At 34.5% G+C, this 12831-nt stretch overlaps 1 protein-coding gene across 1 annotated transcript; it reads left to right on the top strand.

The window, feature by feature from the left end:
* Nucleotides 1-1198: 1198 nt before the first annotated feature.
* Nucleotides 1199-10539, top strand: LOC138132834 (protein nubbin-like). Its single transcript, XM_069050501.1, has 6 exons — nucleotides 1199-1352; nucleotides 2553-2609; nucleotides 5452-5567; nucleotides 7032-7277; nucleotides 7705-8008; nucleotides 8067-10539. Exons 1-6 carry the CDS (start codon nucleotides 1262-1264, stop codon nucleotides 8618-8620), a joined length of 1368 nt encoding a protein of 455 aa, XP_068906602.1. The 5' UTR covers nucleotides 1199-1261; the 3' UTR covers nucleotides 8621-10539.
* Nucleotides 10540-12831: the final 2292 nt, after the last annotated feature.

Raw genomic sequence — 12831 nt, 5'->3', positions numbered from 1 at the left:
ATTTGTTTTTGCAACACCTACTCTGTCTACGATATGTTTTGTGGTACTCGCTTCACGTTAAAACATACTGGCATCAAACAAAATCGTTACCCTGGGAACCGAGTAGTTAGGTGAAAATATTATTAAATCATTTAATTATAAAACGCATTTCGTGACGAAAAAAAAAGTAACAGGTATTGTGTTATGTGTTGAATCGACTATATTGTGTTATAATGTATTAATTAATAATGCGATAAGAATTTTATTGCCTCTTATATTAGGGATTATTTCTCATTAAATTCAGCCTTCGTTTTTTATTTAACATCAATAATGTTGAAATCTAAATAACACTATCTAGGTATCCAGAACAAATTTATTTATCTGTTATTGATACATAAGCACCTGTTATCTGTTTTGAAATAATATCCTACACGATTTAAATATAACATCATTTCTGTGTTAAGTGAGGCTCAGAAGATAGTTTTTTTATGTTGATATAACGGCGACAAAGATCTGTCATTACAAATTATTCTCCGAATATGCAGTGCTTTAGTAAACAAATATCAGCATTCAGAAAATTTTATAAACCTGATCGTAAAAGTCTCATCAAAATTGATAAAATGATTAATTTCACGCTAAAGATTCATGATATGACACATCTAGAATTTAATTATTTTAGAGTCAGATTTTGACCAATTTAAAATTTACTGCCCATTAAGCAGCTAAAAGTGCAGTGAAACAATAATTGAGGCGACATTATCTAATTAAATGTGGCTTGAAATAATTTTGTAAAATTACGAAATGCATAAACTTGTGTTAAGAGAAGTCGGGGTGTTGTAGGGGAGCATGTGGCATATGCGGGCATGCAGAGGATCGCATAGCGAGAGGGTGAATGTATTAGCGTCTATATCAGACTCTGACCACTGACCACCCTGTCAGTCTCAAACTCAGCTCGATCTAAGAACGACTATTAAAATGATCGGAAAGCCGACGCGAAAACATCCCTTAAGTGATCATTCACCCAGTTAAAGTAAAAACAGTGTGCCGACGATGTATCACCTCAAGTTATTCCTACCCATAATGCTGGCGACGAGTGCTTTAATTTATTTAACGATTACCTACATACTTTTGTTTATAATATAAAATTGAATTCTTTTTACACGCGTTGATTTTCTTTCTACTTATCTTGGCTCTTATCGATATTTATCTTAATTGTAGTTATCGTCGCGTACATATAGTAAATATTTCTTTTAAATATTCAGTTAATCAGATTATCTTCAGCATGACATCTTTACTATCACTGACGAATATGCCACATAGAAATTATTTTGATATTTTCAACTACGGGATTGTACCGAACCTGAACTATTTGAGTAAGTATCCTCGTAAAATCTAGTTTTATTAATTAATTTTTTTGAATTATTGTGTAATTATAAGCCGGTTGGCAATTTATTTAGTGGTGGATTCTGCTTTTGATGGCTAGTTAATCACCACAAAAATCAAACAATAAATTGCCTGACCAATTATCAACGATTATTGGCTATTTCTAGATCGTTAATTTTTTTTATTGGGGAGCACAGTCATTTAATAAATTAATAACTTGGCTAATACTTGCCATTAATTTGGAAAATAATATGTCCCATTCCTCCACTTATTAAATGTAACAACCGTTAAATTATTTGCTACTGAAGGAAATGACAAACACAGATTTTTCGTAGTTAGTTTCGTTTCGATTCCGAAAGAAATTTCTAGTGTCGCCAAACAATTTCTCAACAATTCGCTTCAGCACTTTTTTGTTTAGTTTAATTACTCTCCTATTCCATAATTAATTAGACTCCCGATATTATCGCAGCGCGTAATTAAGATAGTGCTATCTCTATTAACATAATTTAAGAGTTCTATTTCCATTTTAAATTTGAAGAGACTGCGGGTTCGGACGAAATTAAAAATTGTCTTTGGTCAAAACACGAAAACGAATAAACACAAATAGAGTCGTAGACTAGGATATATGCAAAAGCCAGGCTAAGGGTGAAAAATAATAGCGTGGGGTCAGCCGCCTCGTGGGAGTCGTAAGAAGTAAACTATCCGAGACGCCTTAGATAGACATTTCGGCCGCAAAAGCTCTCCTTATGTCTCCACATTTATAAATAAAACACATGCCAATGTATATTTATACTGAAGAACTCAATATACATGAAATTTACTTACTTTCCAAGATTGGATTGTTACAATGGGGTTAATTATTTTCCGGGGCATTTGCAAAGGGCGTGCATGTGTCAGATAATTGAGTTTTGAATTTTTGAATATTCTGCGGTGGATTGAATGCATTCTGCTGATGAACATTTAAATATTTATGATGCGTAGATATATTCAAACAACCCTCACGCGATATTTCATAAAATATTGGATTATTTGCTTCCACATGCAAATATCATGGTGTTAATCGAAATGGAAAAAATACCGAGAATCGTAATCGAAGCGATTACTATTTAAATATGTTTATCACGTTATTATTTGCTCTTTTTATTTCATCATCGGTATGACTCATGTTAAATTGAAAAACTCTGTTTCAGGTGAACAACGTTCCACTCGGATGGATAAGGCGCCTTCGACGCCGCCCTCCAACGACGGTAAGCATTTCGGATGTTGCTCTTCTAATTACCGAGCCACTAATTAATCGTCGTTTTATTGCTGAGGTGAAGAATAGTATCATTAGTAGCTCTTACCTGGGAATAAAATTGATCACACTTAAGTCGGCCAGACGGTCAAATTAAAAAGACGGTCCAGTCTACATAATAGCGAAAAATACTCAGCTTCTGTTCTTACTAATGTATAATTTTATATTTTTTACCGGGAACTACTTTGGTTAATGTAACCTGTGTGGAAACTTAACGAGCTTTTATGAAGATTTCAATTTTAATGACTATCACTTTGTCCTTTCCCACCCTCATTAAAATATTTTTATTGTTCCGTCGAAGGCCACACACGCATACAGGCGTCAACTATTTCAACTAGTCTTATTGAATAGGGAAAGGCATTTGTCGCAATAAAACCGACCCCTAAGGAAATATTATGCGTATAAAAAACCCTAAGTAGTGTTTAACCCTTTTTAATAAAGAAGATGGCCACGTGCAAGGGGTTATGCGACACGTGCCACGGCTTGTTGAATTATAAAAGATCCCTCCGTGCCTCCGTCCAAATTAAATGCCTGTTGACGTTTCAATAAATAAAAATTTCCGAAAAAAAAAATCAAAATGCCATATGGCATCGTGATAATCGATTGCCGAACATTTCATGGATTAGCAGTCTGTTTTTTATTCCTTCAACTACACTTTTACACCCTTTTCCCGGTTAAAATGCACCCTCGCCGCCCTTAAATGTTGTTTGATCGAATAGTGTTGAAACACGATCCGTTATGATTGATTGATGATCAGCAAAGCTCCGACGTGTCTTTCATCTGTAAGCTCCTCTAACTGGTTCAATTACTTTTTAATGTGTGATTTTTCTCTACATTATTCCGCTTATATAAGTTTCAATTAATTACGAGCATTTCCGCTTTCTATGAATGACGATTTTGTTGAATGTAAAGCTCCACCAGAATCCAGCCACTATCAAACAGAGCTTTCACATAATGTGGCAGTATACTTTTATTGTGATCTCTGTTTTGTTATTCAAAGAGTTTTACGAATGCGATCTGAATATATTTCCGATTTTTATACAGTCCATTCAGATTCGAGCTTTTTTCAGGTGTCGTGCGAAATTTCCTCGCTAAATTATTACTGGAACCGTTCGTCTCGGAGATCTATTCAAATCACGTATCTTAGACTTAAAATCAAACCCTATTTTACATAGCCAGTGACGCAAAAATTCTTCATCCACACTATTTAAATGCTGCTAGGGAGGCCGACCAAGCCTATCTGAATATGCCTGTTTGATATTCGGTTCATGTGCTCAACTTCGATTCTATAAAAACTGAAAAATGCTGAACAAACCGGAGGACACGCTGAAATATCAGAGAATATATAATGACGCAATTACTATTATTCGGAACTTTGTTCTCAGCTCATAAAAATAGATTAAAACCAAGCTTTGATCTCTGATAATTATTTATAAATAGTTGATAATCATTACTATGCCGATAGATTTTAAAACATACGTCAATAGTATCTCAAAAATTAATACTTATCTGTTTAGCAGATCAACTTTTAATTGAAAATGGACGATCTGATTTGCTAAATCGTACACTTCTTGAATGTATAATAAGTACGTTTCACGTCCCAAACTGTATTTAAAAATCGTTGCAAAATTCATTGCATAAATTCTAGAAAGTTGACAATATTGGTACATAATGTATCCATAATAAGCTTTAATCGTTTATTTAGATGCATACAATGACACAACGACTAACCGAGTAATTACAATAAAAACATTAATAATTCATAATGTCACAACGTTGTGGCGTCACATTGAAGATAAAACAGATTCAGTAGATAGATAGAATTCCAAAAAAATACTAATTGTGAAGAAAAATACGTTCCATCACTGGTATATTTTGGAAAAAATACCGTTTTGTTCCATCGTCTCTTTTGACGATTCCAAATCGATTATATTTGACACCCGTAAAAAGATATAATTACTTTCTGTAAAAATTATCCGGTGGCTTCAGTCGTGTTTATTGAAGTAATTCGTGCAGAACACGTGATTAAAAAGTTAGTTGCAGTTATCCGCACGGCGAGAGGTTTAAAAAAACTTAATCCGTTCAAAAATGGCGCGCGCCGGCTTAAAGGGTGCCGTTTAAAAAGGGTTCATTGTGAATTTTGATTGGTTGACGTGGTGGTAACAAAGCGGTCACATTTTAACATATCAGGGGTTGCTCGCGTTAACAACAATGTCAGACACGGGGGATGCCTCATCAATCTTGAGGTGACGTAGCGATATTCCGATATACTACAACTCCAAACACGCGTTAACACTGCATAACATTAACATATTTTCGTTTAATGAAACAGTATTCACGTTTCTATGTTTTTTTTTCGTTTTACCGTTCGTTCGTTCGGTTTGAAGCTATTTTCACGCTCGATGAATTCAAGTGAAGTGACCGCTGCATCCCTAAATATCAAAATTCAGCTGGTGTGAAATTTCTTATAGCTAGGCGGTGGCGAGTGCCCCACACGCTTATCGAAGCGTTATTTACCTTATCATGGTGTATGCAGGACTTAACAGCAGCGTCCTGATGTATTGGAAAATTGCTTCACATGAAGCTTTCGGACCGTTATCGACGATTATCGCCGCTGCCTACACATAAGTTTTATTTTCGTTTCGTAACAATGAAATGCAGTTATGTTCAAATATTAAAATTAATCGTAAAAAAATTTGCATCAATGTTATCAGCGCACTTAATAACAAGAAAATATCGCTTGCAAATTGGCTATTCAAATGCGCATACATGGCTAATTATCGCGATGTTTTCAGACGGCGACGTTAACGGCGACATCAGCGGCGACGACCAAAGCATCACCAGTGAACGTCAAGGTGAACACAATGACGAAAACTCCATGGACTCGGACAGGGGTGGCGCCCTTAACTTGGTAAGTCGCTTTTATACAAGCCAATAACACCGGAGAATATTAAAGTTTTCTTTAAATATTGACTCGGAAACAAACTATACTTATAATTGACGATTTTTCCCCTGGGTTGTTTAGTAAACTGCTCTTTTTGAAAACATTTGTTCTCAATATATAAATCTGAAGTCGACCGGTCCCAAACGAATAACACCCTTCAAAAAGTTAAATGTTTAAATTCTTCAGGGACACTCTCCCCCCATCGATCGAATTTGATTCCATTTGTGTTTTTAAGCGTTCAAACTCGACAATCAACGACGTCCTAACGTCACAACGAGCATTACTTTTAACGCAAGAAGATGCATAATTTTCAGAATACATCAACTGATTCCTCATTAAAATGCACAACGATGGCACAACCTCTAATTTTTCGCTGTATTTATTTGGGATGAATGTAATTAGCTGTTAAATTACCCGTAATAATTGCCTCAAGCTTACGGCCATTTTCAGTTATGCACTGCCTGAACTGAAATTCGCTCGGCAATTTTTTCACATTTGATGTTTTCATTCTGTACCTTATTAATTCTGACAGGGCCTATCGAATTAACTCACTTAATAATAATTACAAATAGTTTCAATTACTATCGACTTCATGCCTATCCAAATTAAATCTAAAAAGTTGCTTCCAATCAAAGATGCAATGAAGTATTGCCACACATTAATAAACTCTAATGGTGTTTAATAATCTGTGGTATTGCGTACAAGATTACATTTGAACCTACTGTCTCCCAACTCATCTGAAATCTCAGTAGTGAAGTGCAAAGTTTCAGACACAGATACGACTTTCATAAATAATTTCTGAAAAAGTTAACTTAATTAAGCTTCATCAACATTCCGAGGTCACACTTAAAAAAAAAGAAAACAAGACAGCAATTGCAATAATTTCGAAAATTTTAGAGATTATAAAAATCAAAATAGTTTTAAAATTATCTCAAACAACAACCTAGCAGATTGCATAGGTATAATTGCCAATTAAAGTGCATTCTGTAATAAAAGATGTACTCTTATATGACGAAGCACTCTCTAAAGATATGTAACTAAAATTAGATCGTTTATCTACAACTTTTGTTATTCTTATAAATTAAAAAAAAAAAAAAACAATATGATTGTGTTTTTCACAATAATTTTTTTAATTCACTCTAATTCTGTTTTCAGTTATCTTAATACATATTTTTTACAAAAGCCCCAGCTCTGAGTTGATAATAATGAAAACGTTAAGGTCACCGGATGTCTACTGTGAATAATTTTTTAAAAACGTATTTGAAAGTTAACGTGTTTAATCCACGTTCTTATGAACTGAAATGAAATCTAAATTCTTAAATTAATTATTTTCTTTGTTAATATAAATGCAAATAGATGAAAAACAAGTAAATATGCTGAATAAATATCGGAAAGTGTTGAAGGTCTCAACTTTGAATTTATTCCTTCTAGGTGACCAATGAGACCGATCAACCTAGACTATCCTCACCGAATTCGCAGGTGACGAGTTCGAGTCCTGGAGTTGGTGCTGCTTTAGCGGCTTTAGGAGGACTCGGTGGTCTATTCGGAAACCATCTGCAAATGCTTGGCAGTCTGCAAGCTTTTCAAAACCCACAAAACCTGCAACAATTCCAGCAGTTGGCGATGTTACAACAGGCTAGCGGAAGTCCACAGGCGCAATTCTTTTTACAAAATCAGGTTTGTAGATCATTCTTCCATTTTAAAACCGATGTGCCAATCCTCTTGGATAATATTTAATATCAATAAATGATGAAATTTAAATGTTGGCCCGATAAGTTTTACGACATCATTGATAAGTTACTTAATGTAGATTTGTTGTAATTTGAAGGGATTTCTGCAAGGATTCTCTAGATCCGGTCTGTCTTCAAGACCGCCGCATTCGATGCAGGTGTGTGAATGTCGCCTGTTCTTGTCGTGAATGCCCTCTCATTACGAGCATGCACATTATTTTACCTTTTTTTAACACGTTTATATAATTTTATTCGTAACGACGTGTAATTACGCAACACCAGATTTCGTTTTCTAATGTGTTGTTTGCATGATTCCTCGAGAATGATTTATGGATTTCATCACACGTTGTTTTTATCACGACATTTCTTCCCAGGTCCAGCAAATAGCTCAAGCAGCGCAGCAACTCCAGCAACTTCAGAAAGCTCAGCAACAAAATTCCAACCAACACAACACGAGCATCCCCTCCAATACGCAACTACCCCAAACGCAAACGACCCCACCAAATAATTCGCACATACCAGCCAGTTTGCTCACTCCCAGTACTCCCAGTTCTGGTGGTTTGACCCCCCAACATTTAAAAACGCCCAGGCTGTTAGAGCCGTCACCCGAAGAAACCACAGATTTAGAAGAACTTGAACAATTTGCCAAAACATTCAAACAAAGACGAATCAAATTAGGTAAGTTGGTGAAAACACGTAATCGAATTTTTGAATTCCTACTTTGAACTTATTTAAGGGTTTACTCAAGGAGACGTCGGTCTGGCGATGGGTAAACTTTACGGGAACGATTTTTCCCAAACGACGATATCGAGGTTCGAAGCTTTAAATCTTAGTTTCAAAAATATGTGCAAGTTGAAACCTCTCTTGCAAAAATGGTTAGAAGACGCCGACAGCACCTTAACAAATCCCGGTGCTCTCAGTAATCCCATGACGACTCCGGAAACCATCGGAAGGCGTCGCAAGAAGAGGACGTCCATTGAAACGAGCGTCCGGGTGGCTCTCGAGAAAGCCTTCCTGCAAAATCCCAAGCCCACCTCCGAGGAAATATCGCTTCTCGCAGACGGACTGTGCATGGAAAAGGAAGTCGTGCGAGTCTGGTTCTGCAACAGAAGACAGAAGGAGAAGAGGATAAATCCTCCGGCGGCGGCGATGGGTTCGCCGTGCTCGGCCAACAACCCGAACGGGACCATGTTTGCCATAGCGAATTCGTTGGCGAACAGTCCCTTGTCGTTGGTGACGACCAGCGGCCACAATAATTTCAATCCAAATGTGATGGTGAAACAGGAATGACCCCACGTCAATTTCTTCGCTGATCACTACATGGAATAGCTGATCGACGTGTTGTGCAATTGTGTAGTAGCTGGGACTAACGTGACATTAATATCCGTGTCGTGAACATATGAACGTGCGCCAAAGACAAAAAAGAGGAACATTTCCAATTGAAGATATCCTGTTTTTATACTGAAACTTTGTAAAGGCATCTCTCGTCAGTATTCTCGATATTCAACATTAGTTGTCATTGGATCTCGGTCAAAAGTCATAATCATGCATGTTACACATATTTAAATATTTTTGAACGTAGTGTTTACTTATTTATTGTATTAATTATTGTTTAGTTTAAAGCACCGTTGTCGTCATCACATTACTAACAGTCTTCCAGTTGGATAACGAGTTCCTAAAAGTAGGTTAGTCGAGTAAACACCACGAAAATCATTATTAAGCGTCTTTCGACTGTTCAATATTAATTTATGCCAAAAATACTTATGTCTATTTAGAAATAGGTAGTTATCGTCTCCGTTTTATACAGTTTTATTTTTAATGTATAAATTGTTTATTGCTTTTTGCTTAATATTATCACTGTAAATACAAAATCATTTTTATTTTATCCATTCAATCAAGCCGAGAGCAAATCAAGGTCCCCTCCCTCCGGCTCTTCTTCTGCCCGAGAGCTTGGATGATTGGAAGAAACGTATGATATACCATAACTGTTGAAAACTTGCCGGTTGACACCCATTGTTAAGCAGGGTCTCATAATTATATATTTGAATGGATGTCACCCGTCAGTTGTGTACAATTGTTGTAGATAGATATATGTTATACGGTAAATATACAAGTATTCTAGGCCTAGCTCTTTGTTTAGTATTTAGTGTATATGAATTTTATTAATCTACTCTTTATGTATGTCAATGTATATAATCGAATTTAGTGGTTCTTTTTTTAAGTGAGGACCAATCTAGAAATGTTGAAAAGTTCCTACATTTGAAATTAAGCGATTGTTGATATTATTGATATGTTATTTGTATGCGTTATAATATCATCAACGATGTAATTGTTTCTAACAATTTTATTTTTATTTTCTACGATCATTAGACTGACACACCTATATTTTGTTTTTAGACCTGTCATTGTTGAAACATTTTTACGAATAGGGTCCTTCCCTTAAGAATTTTATATAATTATAATTTTTGCACACATATATTTACTTTTTTCATTTTCAAACCCTTTTGAAACATGTTATTTATCAAATCTCAGGTGAATACTATTCTAACATACTTAACATGTTTCAAAATTCGTTAATTTTTATACAAGCAACCAGGCTTTACTTGTATCAAAATTAATTTTTCTGTGTTCATTCTTTTGTGGTAATTGTGCAAAAACTGAATGTATAGGATGAAAAAGAACTCGAAAAATGTCCACAGACTTAGTTTTTTATATAATTATTGCACATATCGTACAAGAAGGTAGTTTAATGTACAGTCATTTTTATGCCTGTGGACATTTTCAAACAATCTACGTCATATCAATGTGTAAATTTTAGCATTTATTCACAGAAATTTAAACAAAATGTTATGAATTGTAAAAATAACTTAAGATCTACAGTATTTGGTGATTAAGTGGCATTATGTTTGAGTAATTATAACATTCCATAGGCTTAGATCCAGTAGGTATATGTGTGTAGCATAAATGTCTCATAGGAAATGCAACCTGTGAAGAAACGACAAGAAATGCGCGAAAATATCGGTTGCATGAATTGAATTTATATTTCGAAGAACGATGCATGTTCTGGACGTAAATTCAATTTCAACAAATTTGTAATAACTTAGTAAAACAATATCGAAAGTGTATAAGACCCTATTCTGACGTGTAATATACTGTGGTGGTCTAGGCAATAACATGTACATTATTTTCATTAAAGAAAAGGATTCGTAGATGACGTGTTTTATTATTGGAAAAGTATTCACATTGATTTGTTCCTGAAATTTCTGTTTCAAAAAAACAATTTTATTCTCGGTTATACGGAGTTGTATATTTGGTTGCCTAACTCAAAAGAGTTTGAAAATATGTACAGTGGCGAGCAATACATGTTGGTCGTTAAGGTCATTCTTTGACGCAATCAAAAATGCTCCATTGTAAAACAGTCTTAAATATCATAACCTATCATCATGCTGTATGACATTAATTGTCATTTTTTTCTCAATTTTTTGACACTTTGTTGACGTGGGCATAATCAGACAGGGAAATTTTTTAAATTTGTGACAATCTAACCAAATTTTGAAATGACATTGACGACCAAAATTTATTGCTCGCGACAGTAAATATTTTTGAGACATAAAGCAAAAACAAATTAAAGTAAAAAAAAACACTGAGCAAAACATATAATTTACTTACATACCAATTATTTTCCTTAAACTTCCAACGTCTCCTTCAATATCTTGCTTGTTAATTTATTTTCAAGAAACTAACACATTTGTTTACCTAAACATGTCACCTCTGCATTGTACAGTTTGTAACAAGACCGACAGACATCAGTAAAATGTATTTCACATAAAAGTTGGTTTGATGAAAAAGGTACTTTGATCATGTTTTAAATGGCTTTCAAATCTTGAAAACTTGACAAAGTGAATGTAAAAATAAATCGCTACTAAGTACAATTATACATTTTGTTATAAAGCTTTGGCTATGGGGTTGTTCAAATAAAATTTATTTTAATTACGTCATGATTCACGACAAAGGAATAAAAGAGTTGGTAATAATATGTACGAAATACACCAATAGAACTCTTTAAAATAAAATAAAAAAATTACATACTGATTTTTTTTAATCGAATGTTTTTTTTTACATTTTTCTAACTCCTAATTTGACACTTCGCTCATGGAATAATTATCAATTGAAACGAAACAGTGAGTGAAAATGTTTTTGTCCGGTAAAAACTTTAAGAAAGAACGATCGCTGTTCTAATACCAACAGTTTTTACTGTTTTTCATTCGAGTAGTTTAATCGAGTAATTTTTTTTCGTGCTTCGTTATCAATGGATGTGTAAACACATGAGGGGGTATGAATTTAGTGTTCAAATTACATTTAATTTTAACTCTGTTTGGAAGAATTTGCGGAAAAAATTATAAATAAAAAAAATGTTTATTTTAACGAGTCCTATTAGTGGTTAAATTTATTAGGTGGACTTCCATAACACTCGATATACACTGAAAATTCAAGATAAGTCACAACAACAAAATTATCATGCAACCAAGAATACATGTCTCCCATTGTTTTTAGTTTGTGTTTTTATTGATTATTCCACATAACGATTTTGATTAAATTTGACAAAGGTAAGATCGGGCATGTTTACAATGTTTTATAAAATTAAAATATATTTCTTTAAATCCACATATGTAATTGGTGCAAATGTAATGTTGGCTGCATCACAAGTTTCGTTAGGCTCATTATTACTCGTGAATCACCCTGTTTTTAAATCTCACAATTACACCAACTATATTTATTTAAATCAACTTTATTAGATCTTTTTCTCTAAACAAATTCTGTTTATTAGCTATACATTAGGTAGGTATACAGGGAATCATTTTTTGTAGCTGATTGTATTATTTTTGAAACGTAGCAACTGGCTTTATTTGGTTGAAATAACATTACACCTCGAGATGCCCTTCTGGGATTGGTAGAATTATGTACAAGTCCTGTAACTCAGTTATGAAAGCAGTAGTAAATTCTTTGTTTCTATTTTTTGATAACTTATTGTCGTCGGCAGGTGCCCTTTTTCTCTAGGGAGCGAGTTGTGAAAGGCTCTGTATACCAAGGTGGAGAAGTTCATGATTATAGCCAGAGCGCCAAGATTAGAGCCCGAGGCGCGCCGAGGGTTGAAGTTGTAAGGCGCGAAGGCTATAAGGGACTTCTCCACCGTGGTTTATATACTATTTTTTCACTACTAGATACGTTAAAACCCTTTCTGATAATAATTATTAATCAAATTATTTTGTCGGATGCGACGGGTCCGAGTTGTCATTTCTTGACAGTTGGTATGAAAATCGTCTACGTTAACCAATGAAATAGACGACAATTTTTCGTTGCTAGGTGACGGTTGTTCCATTATTCACCACTGGTTAATAATGAAAAATTAGTTACCTGTCACTGGGCCAACGTAGAAAAACGAAACTTCTCAGTGTTCTATGACAACCGATAACCATTTTCTTCATCAGCTACCTATGATT

This window comes from Tenebrio molitor, chromosome 6 (genome assembly GCF_963966145.1).
Source record: "Tenebrio molitor chromosome 6, icTenMoli1.1, whole genome shotgun sequence".
NCBI lineage: Eukaryota > Metazoa > Arthropoda > Insecta > Coleoptera > Tenebrionidae > Tenebrio > Tenebrio molitor.
This window is presented reverse-complemented; position numbering and strand designations above follow the sequence as displayed.